This window comes from Cavia porcellus, unplaced genomic scaffold (assembly GCF_034190915.1).
Source record: "Cavia porcellus strain 051 isolate PalLab524CR breed Dunkin Hartley unplaced genomic scaffold, mCavPor4.1 scaffold_7, whole genome shotgun sequence".
Classification (NCBI taxonomy): Eukaryota; Metazoa; Chordata; class Mammalia; order Rodentia; family Caviidae; genus Cavia; species Cavia porcellus.
This window is the reverse complement of record NW_026947490.1, coordinates 8,706,237-8,723,092: the sequence shown is the minus strand read 5'-3', so window position 1 is coordinate 8,723,092 and position 16,856 is coordinate 8,706,237. Positions and strand designations below refer to the sequence as shown.

Here is a 16,856-nt window from a genome sequence, read left to right as displayed (position 1 = left end):
AAGGTTATAGCACTGAGACCAGAGGCATTATAGGATGGAAATCAACAGAGATTTAGGCGAAGAGCAAAGTTTTTCTTTGATTTTCACCCCCAGCAATTCCCTGCTTTGCTTCCTTTGTTCATAGTCACTCAAGAGGATAATAAGAACATCCGACTTAATTTCTCTACTTCTTCAAAGAGAAGAATTAAATTTTATCCCAGGGAAGAATTACTGCTGGTTAAATAAAATTGCGAATTTAACTGAAGAAACATCTTCACTTTCCTCATTATCTAGAAAGAGTCTCTAGGAAAAGATAGTGCACACAAATGTGCCCGGACACAATTAATAAAAGATGAAATTGGTAATGAGACACACACCTTTTCAACTTTGGATTTCTGTGTGTGCTGCCCTCCTGTTTACGATTCCTTCCGTTATTTCCTAGTCAGTTTATACACCTTACACAGATCAAATCTGGTGCTTTCTTATCCTGGGAGTATTCCTGTGGCCTTCTTAAGCCTTGTTTGTATATATTTTTTTTTTCATTCATGACTGTCATTTGTAATACTGTTCTGTTGACAGTGAAGTGTGTCTCTGTGAGATTTCATTCACATCCATATGACTTGCCTACACTGTCAGTTCCGTAAAGATAGACTGTGTACTGTGCTCATGAGTGTATTCCCATGACCTGTGCAGAGTAGACATTAGAAAAAGATTGGAGAGACATCGAGTGATATGATCATTGGCTCTATATTCTAGATGGATATGATCCAAGAAGAAGTAACATAAAAAAATTACACCTTTGTTTACAAGCAGGAAAATACGTGATTGATATTTAATTTCCTTTTTCCTGGAACAAGACTTCCAAAGCTTTTACACTAAACCTGAGCTAAGTTTGTGCTCAGCATTTCGATCCTAACGTTTAGTCTCTGTACTGTTGACATTGAGGGCTGATTAGCTCTTTGTTGTATGGATCTGTCCTGTGTATTTGATGATGCTGAGCAGCATCTTGGGCTTCTATCCACTGGGTGCTGACAGAAGCTGTCCCTATCTCCTAAGCAGGAACAAGCACAACTCCCTCAAACCTTTGCCAGAAGTCCCCTGGGGAAGAAAAGTCATTCAGGTTGAACGTGGATGTTCCAGGAAAACCCTCACACATCCCAGACTAATACCTAAATATAATGGCCCCATTAAAAGGCTAGCACAACACGCTTTCAATACTTCAAAATAAAAAGGGAAGGCTTGGCAGGTGAGTCCTCTTTGCAGAGTCCACGGAGAACCTTATTAATTCAAACTGCAGCCATTCTTAATGGCTTCATTTTATAGTTTTGAAAATATCTTAATCTGTAATCACTCCCTAAGGGATTTCAAGTAAAAATCAAGTCTTTAATAAATCAAATAAATCAAGAAATAATAGGCCAGCATAGGTCAGACTTCTAATATCTAAAATTTCACTCTGGTTCCCTACGCTTTTAATTAAGTCTTTTGCAGTTGGTTTTGTTTCTAGTCACACACCTCACTTTAATATGCCTATGCAAATTTAATGTACACTGAAAGCATGAAAAATAAAATTAGGCAAGGTCCTTGAAAAAAACTCTCAGTGTAGTAAACTGGGGGTTTTCCTCTGGGTATCAGATACCTACAATACCTAAATACCGCCCCTGTGAGGAGACTAGGGTAGTGTTTTAGTTAAATGGATTTACCCTTTGAAGCCACACTGCATAGACCTGCTGGGTGATAGTGTAGTTGTATGTGTAAAAACAGATCAAAGACAAAGTTGACAATTATTTTAATATAGACTATACATGCAGATAAATTGGGTCATGCATTCATAAAATGCATTTTTCTACTTTCTACTTTAAATATGAGATCACTTGCCAATGAATTCAATTTTGTGCATGAAATTCACCCTCAATGTTCACATCAAATAAATGGTCATATTAGGAATAACTAACATCTATTTTGGAGTAATAACGAAGAAATGGTATGTATATATGTGAATCAAATGGTCTGTCTCTAACAAATAATATTTCAGTTTTAAGGTGAACTAATAAAACCACTAGAATATTTTATTTTTGTGACAGTTTCCTATATATTTTTTCATTTCTTTAACAAATGCCAAGCATTGTGGAAAAATTAATTTCAGCAGATGGAATAAAACTGATTTCCTAATTATCTTACGGACATCCTACTTCTTTATGTTCCTCTAATAATTTAATGTAAGACATATGGCTTACTACTCTACAGAAATTATTACATCTTTAACACTGTTGTATGGATATTATGACTCTCAGGAAAAGCAACCCTGAGGCGAAACACCTTAGATTTAGTTTCCCTTTTCTTTTAACCAATTTTCTTCATGTTTACATGATAAAAAAAATTATAGTTAATTATTCTTTTAAAAGTGTAAAATGACAAGTTAGTTTCAAAATGATTATAGTTCATATAATCTTCTCTGGTGTTGTATTCCACGTCTTTTATTATTTCATTTTACCTGCTGTGTCCTATGTCTGTACCTACACAAACTACTTTCTTGAGCAGCTTTTTGGGCTAATACAGAGAGGAACAAAACATGTTTTTCACAAATGTATACTTACCGGAAGTGATCAGTTTTTGATGGTCTAAAGAGATTTTTGTGCTCGTTCACATAATTCTGTGGTATGTGTGTATGTATTTAAGTGTACGTGTAAATAGGCCTTTTCACAGATAATTTACTGCATTTATGAGAAAAATATGCTTCTGATATATCTAAGAAATATGATGTTGATTTGGATGGTAAGGAATTAATTTACAGTGTCACATTTCCTTCCTTCAAAAGGCCTGAAGATTTTTTTCTATCTTGCACATTACTTTTCAGTTGGAAATGTCAGTTTTTAAGGTTTGCTCAGGCAGCTGTAGTGGAGAAGCACTACTTCTGCAATTTTCAATGTCTTGCATTTATAACAATGTTTGAAACTGAGGAAACTAGATAGAGATTGGAAAAAACTGCAACAGCAAACATGTGAAATAGAAAGAATCTATCATTAACTCGATTTGTAGTTCAGCTAGGCTTTTTACAGATGCAACAGGAATCCTTACATTTATCAAATTATTTTTCAGCTCCAAGTACAGAGAGTGGGTCTGGAGATGTAATATATCATGGATTTTTAATGAGTATTTCTCTGCTCTCAGAAAAACAAAGCAGGAAATTCTACAAAACTTAATGTTTTTTTTTTTTTGTGTCTATGCTTTTTTTTTTCTCTCTGTCACAGAGGAAGAATAAAACCTTAAACCACAATATGCTACATTTCAGGTTATGTTTTCTGGCTTTTGAATCTTAAACCCATGGTGACTCTTCAGAATACAGAATCTAAAGAGATGTGGACAAATTCCTGACACAGAGTAACCAACAAAATTTAAAGTTGTTCCCTTTCAGTCTTATACAATCAATAGTCCCATTAGATAAAATAGACTTTTCCAAGAGAACGTGATTAAGATTATAGACGAGTATTTGAACCATTCAGAGGGGACAGGGAAAATTTACCTCTGTTGCTGATCAAAGTATGTAAAGTAGACTCTAACAAAAATACAGTCAAGCAAACAAAAAATACAAAATCAAAGCAAAACAAAAGAGTAAATCAAAGAAGTCCTCTTATCAATTGGCTATCCGATGTGTGTAGTATGCCTGTTGTGTATGTGTAAGCCAAACATACTGCCCTCATGACACAATAAAATGACTTGTCACCTGCCCTGGACCCCAGTCACTGTGAGAGCACACTCTCCACTGAACATTTCCTTGGCTCACACATACCTTATCGGAGGTAAGTGTACACTTCCCAATTTAGCCATCTTAGAATTAAGATATCTGAAAGAACTTGAATGTTTCTATTCCCCCCCTATTGTTTTTCCCTTTTAAGATTTCTGGCCGGTGCTGACAAGACTTGTAGCATTCTCTAGTGTAGAGAAATGACCAGCTGTTATCTCTTTGAATGTTAGGAATTTTTTGTGTGTGAAACCTCAGTTCAGCTTTCTAGTATCACATCCCTGTAAATGTGGAGCAGTCATTCAACAATGCATCTCAGTTAGGTCTCTTCACATCATCAAAGGGTCTCTTCCCTGCTTCCTGATGTTTCTGCATCTTCCACCGACCAGAAGTGCATGCTATACCACCAAACCTTTAACTTCCTGCTGCTCACTTTCCACCAAAGCTGAGATTCAAACAGCAGTTATGGATGATGCTGTGGAGATATGCTGTCCATCTATGCACCTGGATAATACATACGTTAATCTTAGATCAAACCAAATACTCAAGAGATCTATAATAGGAAGTTTTGGAGGATCGTTCTTATCACCATAGTTATATTGTCATGATGATCACGGCACTTCATAAGACACAAAGGTGTGAAACATTACTGATTTTATTATGGAAACTTCAATCTGTGACATCACATTTTTCGTCAAGACCACAGGCTGGATGGCTTATAGTTTTAGCCTGGAAACCCCTGCTATTTGTATAAGTAGGTTGGCTCTCTGCACTGTGGTTTTTAATCCTGTTTTCTTACTTTCTTCAGCTGCCAGAAAGTTCAGACAAATTTTCTGCTCCACTTTTGGCATCTTTTCAGAGAAACCTCCCTGACTTTATCATGTTTCACATCTACCTTCATTTTCATTCATATATTTTATCAGGTTATAATACCTGTATCTGATTTCCATAAGCCTTTGAAATATTTTTAGAATAAGACAAGCTATAAATATAAGAATGAATAAATGAATAAGTAAATGATGGAGGATGTGCAGAAACATAAATTAAAACATCCTCTGAAGGAAAGGGAAAAGGTCAAATGTTACTTGCAAAATCCTGAGACGTATTTGAAAGATTACTTCATATAAAACAAAAGACAGTGCAGACCTGAGAAAGAGCATAGCAAACTTACTTTAGCATGCTTTTCGGAATGTTTACCAATTTTGTTATTTTTATAAGAGCTACATAAACCATGCATGCATTCTACTTCCTTAACTTTGATACAGAAGGTGAATGTGAGTCTGAGTTTCACACTGCAGGTTACCTTTCTGGTTTTTAAAGGAATTTTCACAAAGTGAGTGACCAATATTATCCTTTAGCCTCCTTGCCTCACATGCATATGTATGCAAGACAATTCAGTTGTTTGAATTGTTCCAGTTTTAGAGTAATAAAAAGTACTGTGGCAGCACAATACTAATGCTTCTAAATTACTGTAGTATATCCCACTCATTTGTAATTGGTACTTTTAATTTTTTCTGAGTCCTTTTGCAAAATGAAAATATTTCTCTACACTCAAGTAAATGTAAGGCTAGTTGATTAGAAAAACCCATATAACAGAGAACTCAAAAACAGTAACTATGTATGGAATTTAATACATTTCTGTAAGATATTTTTGTTGATGTTTAAGCTAGGTTTTAGAATTGGCATAGACATGATTGTTTGCAATACAGATCTCTACAAAGATGACACTTCAGCTTCTTTCCCAAACCCCCTCACTTTTAGCATGTGGTCTAATCTTTGTCCGTCGCTGAGACTCAATTTCTAACACCAACAATTTAAAGGAGGACAGGTCTGTTTTGGCTGGAGTTCTGGAAGTTTCAATCCTTGCACAGTCCGATCAGTGTCCTCTAGTTGGAGGACACCTTCTCAGGCCATGGCATTCAGGAAGCAAAGAATGTGAAGGTGAAAACCAGAAGTGGGGGCCCTTCCAGGTTGTTCTGGGGGATCTGACCAGGCCCACCTGGGCCCCCACATCTGGTCACCTGCCAAAGGAACCCCTGTGCCAATGACTGCAAGAGGCTTTAGGGAAGCACCTAGATAAAAACCGTAACAAACACTCGTCAAAGTCTTTCTGCAGAAAATATCATGATTTTTAGAAATCACACTGATGATTTTGTGCTCCTTGCATTTTGAAATATTTATGTACTTTATTTATTGATTGTTTTTCTCATTCATTCAGATAGGGATTTGTAGCAAATTTGAAGTGAACTTTATAAGAAAAATGAAGTTGCACGAAAACAGAACTGCAGCAAAGGTTTAGGTTTAGGTCTGTGACTTGGTTACGGGATATCTCCCTTTAGTTTTGGGGGGAAGCTAAATTTCTCAGAATCACTAATGAGGAAGCTGGGGTTCAGAATTTTTCAAGGCTATTTGTGTGAAGTACTATCATTTTTTCATTTATTTATATGCTTTTATGAATACTTTGAATATTCACTGTACAAGAAATATTTTTATTTTGAAAAATACACATGTTTTTGTAGTTTACTCAAAAGAATTTCTGGGTCTGATTTCTCTTCCCTCACTGTTTACTTTCTTGGCCAGATATAACTTGTTACTCTGAGAAGAGTGTGCTACACCTGTTCTGATAATGAGGGGATCATTTATAATAATGCTATTGAGTTTTCCATTAAAATGCTATTTTTTTCCTCCAGATATTTTATTGTAGTTTAATACTACATATTTTACTACAGAAGTTTCACACATATAGGAAAACATCATCAATCTTTGCATGGTAATTGGGCTGTAGATGACATCATGACTTCCCTGTGGTTCCATCTAACCAACAGGGATGCTCTCCCTGGCCGCAGCACAAATATGTCAAATGTAAATGTAGCCTGAAAACATCTTGAAGGCATAAAAAGTTGTCATGGTCTATGGGTCCCTAGGCCTTCCCATCCTGCCTTTTTCTCTGCTTCCAGTGCCAGCAATGAAGACAAGATGCTTGTCCTGTGGCCCTTTCCCAGCTATTCACAATGCAGTGATACTTTCATACATGAGTATGACTCTTCTTACGCGGGATTAAGAAACTTCACAAAGTGTCAGCAGCAGCAGTGTGAGACCTGAACCACCCTTCCCATTGGGGGATGTGGGTGGGGACGTGATGGAGTTGGAAGCCAACACCCAGGGGCAGAATGGAAGAAGCTGCACCTATGGATATCCTAGCTGAAAGACAGCAAATGCTTCTCCCTTCAAACCAGGGAATCTTTAGACACCAAAAGGAAAAAAGGTTAAAAGAGATTCCTAATATGTATTGTGTATTTTGCACTGAAGACCAGATCTGGTCTCACAGTAAAAGTGTGGGTTGTGTGCTTAGTTAAATCTAAACGCAAGGAAATGAACCAAGGTCCGCACTCTTGATGCTATGATTATAAATGTTAAACATAAAAGTTTCACATTTTTATGCAGGAACCCACTGCACATCAGTGACCATAAAGTTAAACAGAGGAACACAGAGGTAGCAGGCAATAGCTGAAGCCCCATGCATTTGGTCACCACAAGCTACTCTAATACACAAGGGAGCAAATTTACTCAAAGCTTATGTGACATGGCAAACTAAGAATTGCCAAAGGTGAGTCTACTCGTTCCAGGAAATATTTACTATGCCTATATGCATGAAAATAACAGCTTTCATCTAAAAGCTACAGATTGGTTATTCTACTGTGTCATTTTTTAATGAAAAAAAAATAGGAATCAAAATGAAATATCCACCCCAGTTCTACTACTTAGCTAAGCTAAGTGACTTCCTCATCCTGCATTCTCCAGATAAAAGTTTTGATGTAAGCAAGAATGGATTGTTTAAGTTCCCAGTTCAAATGATGTAAAATCACATATTATGGTCTGTATAATTTTGTAACCATTTTCCATCTTAATACACAAATTTCTTCATAGGAATTACATACAGTTATAAGTGTAGATAGAGATTTTTTTTTTTTTTTTGATACCAGGGATTGAATACACAACCTCACACTTGCTGGGAAGGTGCTTGTTCCTCTGAGCTAAATCCCTGGCCCCAGGAATCATCTTTAGTGGGTCCTCCATTTCTTAAGTCTATATTATTCTTTTATAACTATTTCCTCTTGTTGAACACTCACAATAGTTTATAAAGGTTCTTGCCAATTCAGTGAACATGTATAGAAACAGCCTCAGGGTTCAAATATATCCTGAGAACAAAAGGAACACATACTGCCTAGAATTCAAAAGGCAAATGCTTCCTTCCTACTTGAAAGAGAGCTCTATCTCAGCACTCCATATTTAGCAGATGAGGTACAGTAACACCTTATGTAATATAAACATAGCTAGGTCATCAGAATGCATTTCTGTTTATAGATGGCAAAGACATGTAATTCAACGTCTGAGAAATTTAAGATTTAGGAAGAAAAAAACTCTTAAAAGTTATAATTTAGTTCTCATTTTAAAACATTCATATTTCATTTTCACCTTCCTTTCCTGGGTCTAAATTATGAGGTACTATATCAGCTCTGAGAATTAAGTATTGATTTTAAAGGTGCATTTAGACAATTTTTGCTAAGAAAGGAATTTTTGCAAATAGTTTGCTGAGTTTTCCTTCAAGTGCATCGTACTTAATTCTTCCAACGACTATGCGACAAAAGCTTGAGTCAATATTTCAAGTTAAATTATATTTGAGTACAAAAATTATATAATTTAAAACCGAAATGCTAATGAATAGGAACAGCTAGTGCCTGATTTTCTGTAACTTTATTTCAAAATTCTAAGAGATTTAGCCATAACACTTGTATCAGTAGCAAATTTTATATAAAACATATTACTTTAATATTATATCAAACATAAAACGCTTTTGTCTCTATTTTAGCGATAGTCTTTGTAAACTCTTTATGTAGCACACTCAATGAAATTGAAAATAGTTTTCCTTACTATTTCTCTTAATATAGTTACACATCTTTATGTACTGCAGAGTAGGTTGGGTACAGTAACAAAAGAAATCCTTATGCTGGTTGAGCATTTTATTTTTTTAAAGATTCTACTGGTTAAAATTTTTTTTAATTTATAGAAAAATTCAGGAAAGTTTGTAGAGTTCACATTTTCTCTGTATCAGTTTCCTCTGTGATAAACATTTTAAATTATGTAGTATATACTTTTTAGCCAATGAATCAGTATTGAGAGGCTATTATTACAGAATTTGAATTTTCTTCAAAATGCTTAGGTTTTACCTCATGTCACTTTCACCCAGGCCACCACGTCACATTTATTCCCCTTAAGTCCTTTGACTCCTATTGGAGTTAGCATTTTGCAGATTTTTCTTTGTTTTTATGACCTAGACTATTCTGATGAGTTTTGGTCAACTATTTACAAAACATCCCACGTACTGAAACTTGACATTCCCTCCTTAATAGAGTGGAATTTTGTGTTTGGAGGAGGAGGACCAGGCAGCCAAAGTCCATTTGGAAGACAGATGCCCTTCCTATTAACTGCCGAAGCACTAGTAATGCTGACCTTGACTACTTCCGGCCTGGTCTGCTTGGGAGAGTTGCCTCTTTTAATCTACTTCATTTATTTGTCACTTATTTACATAAGCACAGACTCTTACGACACCAGTGGGTTGCATCATGGGTACCTTAAACACGTCCATCAAATGAACTTGGGGGAGCACCTCTTTCCTTTCTAGCTTTGCAAGTATTTGTAACATCAAGCTGTGTATTTTCTTCCTCAAGTCATCTCTTTTTCCAAGGATCCTTGAGCACAGAAGAGATTATTGCCACTGGGTGTCACTGATTCATCTCTTCTCGGGTAACAAAGGTAAGAAATGCATGTGCATATAAAATATAACTCCTGTGTGGATTGAGTTTTAATCAATCATAAATAAAACAGGCATTTATTTTAAAACAGACATTTAGCCTTAACATTCTCTGTGCTCTTGGACTTGCTCATTGAAATAAATAATGAATTTTAATTTTTTGCATTTAAAAATAAAAAATAGTAAGTTTTAGTAAACTTCTAGTACCAAATTGAAAACTGATTGGACTAATGAAAAATAATCATCATATTTTTATTAAGTAAAAACAAAGTATATCTTTCTATATAAATATCTGTATTATTAAGCTCCTTTTGAAACATTGCTCAGTAGAAATTTTAGAGACAATCGCTAATCTTTTACAAATTATTTTATTTTGTAGTTTTGCTTTCCCCTGTCAGAATGGCAACAAACTAGTAATCCTACAAAAGACCCAACTTATCTTTCGAGTTTGTTTAGTCAATGAATTCTCTAAAAAATTTGCAATAGTTAAGCAGTTTAAAAAAAGTGTTTCTAAGCTCTCAGATGTTGTTTCTGAGATTAATTTGTAGTCAACAGTTTATTCTTCATTTAGTCAATACTATGGTTTTAATTGCAATTCATAACTAATACCGTTTTATGTTTCAATGTTAACATAGCATCATACAGAATTGTATGTTTAAAAAAAAAGAATTAATTTCACTGAGCCCAAAGAGGATGAAATATTGCCAAGTGATTTGAAAGAGTTATTTCTAAGGAGTCTCAGTAGTTTATAAGTAATGTTTTACAAAATTAAATATTTTACCTCTTTAGAAGTTTTCTTCTAAGGTTAACTACGTTTCCAACTGGCTTATTATTATACAATAGCATTACATCACAGAGTGGTAGGAATTTGCAATGGTAGGAATTTTCCAATTTGATACAAAACTTGATTTCAGAAAATCAAGAGAAGAAATTCATCAAGTTTATGAGGTTGGAATGTATTCTTTTTAATTTCAGCATTCTATTTTTCTATGGAAATTTATCGCTGAAAAAATAGAAACATATTTTTAAATAAATTAATATATTGAACTGTAAATATAGACTTTCTACTTATCACAAATTATGTTCTTGAGAATAATTTATAAATATAATATTTCCATTTAGCAAAGGTTAATAAGTCAAATTTTCTAAAACAGAAGACCAGGTAAGTGATTTAAATCTTTGAAGTGAAAAAAAATGATGCATCTTTAGGAAATGCAGCTTTAAATGTGGTTTTGAAAATATTTTTAAATACAAGTATCTTAAAGTTTTAAACTCCAAATCTACTCTTTAAGTTTTAATTTTCAAAAAAGTTCCAAAGTAGGAAGGGCAAGGAATCTGGGTTAGACTGAAAGGCAGAAGGAATTGGGGGCCATGTGTGTTTTGATGTGTGTGTGTGTATTGAAATTCCAGTGGATTTATTGGCTAATGCTTTATGTACTATCATCTGGGTTCATGAGTTCAGTGGGACATTAATAGCTGTGATATGAATAGGAACTTTCTTAGACCAAAAATGTGGGAAACACTGGGTTAGAGAAAAGAAACAGGATTTTTTGTGGCACAATTTTAAGCAGCCTTTAATATACCAATACATTTCATGAATCCAAGAAAGTAGATTTCCCTATACTTACTTCATTAGATAAATACATTGTTCTATCAGAGACGTCCTAAGTTGTTCACTGATGGAGAGAGAAGAGTGAATCTTTATTAAGGGCTACAGTAGCTATGCACTATACATATGGCATCACGATTTCATCTTTACATCAAGTCCATGAATTTGTTGCTTTTACTTTTTCTATAGATAAAACTGAGAGAAAAAAATTAAATTAACTGGTATTCTCATATTTATTCAACTTCCAAAAGAACATTAGAAATGTTGATTTCCTTCCATCTGGAGTCCTTTATCACTTTTTCTACTGGTCTAAATAGCTTTTGGAAAATATAAGGATATAGATAATACTTTCTATATTAAATGGATAATTATCAACACAACAGAAACAAACAGAGCTTAACAGGAAGGCTATGAGAGTCCACTGCCACTATCTCCTCCAAAGCAATCCAAGTGACTATAGTTTAACTAAAAGTAGTGTGTTTGTTAGGAATAGGCGGCAGCAAGAGTTCTTCTCTAAGTTTACTGTGTTTCTTGAGTCCTTCCTCCCCAAACATAAATTCTGGAGAGTCCACAAATAGAAGCAACTTTCTCTGTTGCTGATTGCCTCAATCATAAACCATACAAACAATAAGTCATTGCTACTTTCAAATAACAAGGAATAACCATTCACTTTTCATATATTTGAATTCAGCTTAGCATAAAGAGTTATGTAAGTGCATATACAAATCCACACGGAATGCAATAAAATTTCATGTGAGGAATTTAAAACTTGAGATTAGAGTAGCTTTTACCAAGTTTCTTTATTTCTACCAACTAGAGTGTGAGTTTAGGCCATGTCACGAAAACATGCTTCTTTCAAAGGAACAAAACATAGGAAGATAGGCAAAGACGAGGTAGGCAGTGGTAAGTATAGCCCTGTAAAACCAACAGTACCTGAAAAGGTAAATGATGCAAATAAAAGAGCAAGACAAATGATCAGCTCATTTGCAGAAATACATCATTATTAGTCCGCTGCTCCTTGTTGACAGAGCTGTCACACAACTTCTCACCTTTGTCAGGGGCCACTTAGGAATTTCAAGTCAATGTGAGGGTCATCCTGCTTCCTAGGGTACAAGAGCTCTCTCAGGGTGAATCTGCTTCAGCCCAAACAGATCTTCCTGAACTCTCTTGGAAGTTTCAGCTCCAGAATGGCCACATGAATCTTCACTGTTGATACTCCGTGAGTTTGAAGCGATGAACCTGTTCCCTGCTGACTATGCAATTGATATGATAAATCGATGGCAGAATATTAACTGAAAACTCCCCAAGAATAATACTCAAAAAGATAAGCCTGATGAAAAGCTTTAGTGATAATATAAATTGTGAATGACAAGAATGCAATATTCAAAGGGATAGACTCATCCGCCTTTTAATTTGCTATCCTTGGCTTGCTCCAAGAATGGTATCTGATGCATGGTGGAGGAATAGGAATTCCAATCCAGGACATTTGAAGTTTGAAAACTGAATGTTAAAATGATGAACAATTTAAGGGCTTAAAGAATAAAGTCATTGGTTCATACAAAAATATGGGCAAACTTGTGTAAACAATATTTGGAAATTTGATTGTCTGAGGTTAGAATACTTTTTTAAAAATCGTGCTTCAGCCAATATGGTTCATAAGAAATAGATTTGTATCTATCTTAAGGAAACGAAGATGTAGAAACAATTATACTATAACTATAATTTCAATGCTGTTTCCATAAATTCTTGCAATATTTCTCTTTAAATGGAGTACTAATTATGTAGTATGTTAGTACTGACAGACATCAATACTGAGTGTTCCCAGGTGGAGAGATTTAATATTAGAATTCTTCTAAGAATATGTCAACTTTGAGTCCCGATTCAGGAAGAAAATGTTAAAAAGAAATAACAGTAAGATATTAACAGCCGTAAGGTGACTAGTGTATCCAGACATCTCTCAAAGGCATTTCATATACCATTTCCTGTTTTGTTTCTATTGATTTTACTAAAGACTAGTCTGAGGCTCACAATAGTCTTTATTTGATCTCTCAGATACAGAAACAAAAGGCTGCTGAGCTTGACTAACCTGGACTGGAACATATATCTAGTAAACAGGGAAGTGGGACCCAAGTTTACACTTCTACCAAGTTATGTAACAGAAAGCCCAGATGTTTACCACTTCACTTTTAATTCTTGGATTCCACCACCATCCCTATGACTGTGTATGTAGACTCAAAACATGTATGTATGAGGCTCAAAACATATTAAACAGGCATTCTGTTGTTATAAACATAACGCATCTGTTTCAGAAGCTTCAGATATACCCAAAGGATTTTCTTTTCTCTACCACCTACTAATCCCAGTCTCTTACTAATAAATTTACAGATCATCTAGGGAAATGGTAAAGTTCTCAGATTGACCAGATGTGCATGATAATTAGCTGATAATTGACATACACTGATGTCTACAGAAAGTCAAGAATGATCCCAGAAGCCCACGGAATTCTCAGCAGCTGGCTCTATCTCTGTTCTGCCCAAGCTGCTGGAATATTTCCCCAGTATAGTATGTGTTTGTAGGGTACTGCTATATTACAGGACCCCATTTAGGGTGGACAGACTATCTTTACTGTTTCATAGAATTGCAACCATAAATCGTATTTAATATAAATGTGCCAAATATTTGTGCATACATAAGTTCTCAAATCGTTTCTCAAATATTTAGTAAAAATGAGTTCTTTCATACATTTTATAGCCTTCCTCAATAGCTGAAGTTTAAATAGACACGCTAGTAAGAGCAATAGGCTGGCAACCAATTCATTCAACATTTGAATGTTTACATATAAAAACACTATTAAATGCCTGGTGTTTAGACTGAGGTTTTTTCAGAGTATTTTATATTACTTAACAGTAATGCAAGTTAATAATCAAGGGCCTCTTTAATTGGTTGGTGGTTTGTTGGAAAGTGAAATGTGAGATGAAAAAGAACACAACTTAATCATTCACACACATGCACACACTCACCCACTACACACACACACATACACACACACACACACACACACACACACACACACACACACATGCAAATGAAGTTCCCAACTCCTTTGATATTTTGTATTCCAAGTTGGACTTGACTGACATGAGAAATTAGCTGTAGAAGGCAGGTTTCCTCTGAATTAAAGCTAGTTTTGACGGTGTGGAATTATCCATTTAAAAGCTATGTGCCAGGGATGGGAATGTGGTAGAAGGCCCTGGGCTCAGTCTCCAGCACTATCAATCAATCAATCAATCAATCAATCAATAAACAAATAAATAAAATTTTTAAAAAAGTACCAGTCTCTCTCTCTCTCTCTCTCTCTCTCTCTCTCTCTCTCTCTCTCTCTCTCTCTCTCTCTCTCCATGCCAAACACAGGTCACACAAAGTCAAAAGAGTTGCATCTTTGTAATGCATATAAACAACACTAAGGCATGCAGTTTTACTTTATCCATTTTAACTCTCATTTAGGAAAAAAATCTCATTATCTTGTGGTATGTGTTTTAAAGTCAGTGAATCAATATTGGCTTTCTTTCCACATTGAAAACTACTTTTAAATGGTTGACTGATTGCTCAGAGACTAGATATGCAGAATTGTGAACAAGTATCTCTAAAAATATCCTTTTCTGCTTAGATTTAAGTTTAAAGGATGCAGCAGAGAATATTCCATGTAAGTTGTGCAAGGAAGTGGGATATCACCACTTCTAAGATCTTTACATTTATCTTTTGAGGTGGAAAATGCACAGATAAAATATCAATTAAGTTAATAAACATTGGAGATTCTAACACATACTCAATACTTATTTTGTGTTGTCCAAAAGTGTATCATAAAGTATTGGAATATGCTTGACTCCATTCAAACAACAGGATATTAAGACTGAAACACATTTCAAGCAGACTCGTTATGAACAGTAGTGAATCTTGTTAAAGAAAGTACTTTGAAACGCTATTCATAGGGTTAAAACGACCTAATAAATGCACATGATCATATCATTATTTATAGTCAAGAAAATATACATCTGTGGTAAAATTGGGGATCTTTTCTTTTCACGAGAACCAGACCCCACTTGCCTAGAAAACTAAAAGGCATTACAAAGCAGTCAACTACAATTTCTTGGTACAGGGATGTGTTCCGTGACGAAACATCACTAGGTTATGAGCATTTGGTAAAGCAAGGTGAGATCAGGACGACAACCCAGAGCTGCCTACTGCTCAGTGGGTCAGGACCTGAGCACCACGCGCCATGCCCTGCCGTTCCTAGAAAGGGAGCGAGCTGGAAGTCCTCGGAGTTCTGGGCTTCGCTAAGTCCGACAAGGGAGGAGACCTGCCCAGTGTCACTGCTTCACCTGTCGCTGGCCCTATCTGTGACTGTGTCTAAGAAGCAGAATGGGCCAGAGAAGACAGAAGGAGGGCACAGTACCACTTAAAATTAAAAACCAAATAGAAGCCTGATTTAGATTGTAAGGAGTGAAGGTGAAGTGGTGTGTTAAGCTCCAAAGTCCAGAAATAGCTAAATGCCACCACACACGGAATTTTGGTAGAAGGTGTCATGCATTTAGGTGCATGAGTATCACCATCAGAGGCGGGCAGGCGGGGGAGAATGGGGAGCCAGGCAGACACCTAAATGGTAACTGACTCTTCTCCCCACTCCTGGAACCTTCAGCCAGAAGTCAGACTCGGACTCTGCTCCACTCCAGACTTTGTAGACTGTACATGGAACCCAACTTAGAGACTAGAACTTGGAGCTCTAGCCTAGCAAGCTCTGGGATATTCCCACATCTCTAGTGGTCCGTGCTCTGCTTTGGAGATTCCCAAATATCTGATGTCCCTGGTCCAGGCCAGGCTGACAGGGTCCAGGGCTGTGCTCCCATGGGGGCAGACCTGCAGTCAGGCAGCTGGGTGACCTCACCCGTGCCCCCCACTCACACAGCGCCCAGAGTAGGGCGCTAGCCCAGAAAAGCCTGGATCCCTGCACTGTCTCCCGCGTTCTTGCAGCCGGGGATTGAAAAACCCGCCAACCCGACTTCCCGGGGAAGCCCGGAGACGCCAGGAGGGAAGCGGTGACGCGACGCCCCCTTTCCGCGCAGCCTTGGGCGAGCGCTGACCTCCGCCACCCTGTCTGGGGAGCGACCGCGTCCCGGAGCCACAGCTGGGCGCTGCTCCCGGCTCACTCACCGATCCGGAGTACTTGCGGGGCCGTCTGGGGGAGGATGCAGAAGAAGAAACAGAGGAACGTCCAGCGGATGCCCCTGGTCCAGAGCCCGGGCTGGGCCAGGAGTGTGCCGCGCTGCATCTTCTTAGCTTCTTAATTCATGCCGAGACACAGCCGTGGCCGCACGTAAGTGAGATGCACCCCGCTCAGGCCGGCTCCTCGCCTCATCCTCCTTGGAGGCTCGGGTCTGCACCCCACGCGGACGGAGGAGCGAGGCGGAGGCGAGTGGCGTGGGAACGCGGAGCTGGCTGGCGCGGCTGAGCTGCTCGGGTCTCCTCGCGCCGGTCCTAGCCCATCACCGCTCCTCCTCCTCCTCCTCCATGGGCCGCACACCGCGGATGATCAGCGCGCCCCGGCGCCCCGAGCCCAGACCCGCCGAGGAAAGTTGCTGCCTCAATGTGCAGGAACCTCTTGCTCATTCGTCCTCTGGTCAAACGCAAAAGTGGGGCGTGGGGGTGGGAGGTGCAGACAG

At 37.3% G+C, this 16,856-nt stretch overlaps 1 protein-coding gene across 5 annotated transcripts in view; it reads right to left on the bottom strand.

Annotated features, from left to right (window-relative positions):
• Positions 1-16,522, bottom strand: part of Grik1 (glutamate ionotropic receptor kainate type subunit 1) — a 378,892-nt gene extending 362,370 nt beyond the window's left edge. For all 5 annotated transcript variants that reach the window (XR_010048588.1, XM_063252525.1, XM_063252527.1 and 2 more), the window contains exon 1: positions 16,348-16,522. Coding sequence is in view for 4 of the 5 variants with exons in the window: in XM_063252525.1 (XP_063108595.1) it covers positions 16,348-16,465 (118 nt within the window). In the remaining variant the exon portion in view is untranslated. The remainder of the gene's footprint in view (positions 1-16,347) is intronic.
• Positions 16,523-16,856: the final 334 nt, after the last annotated feature.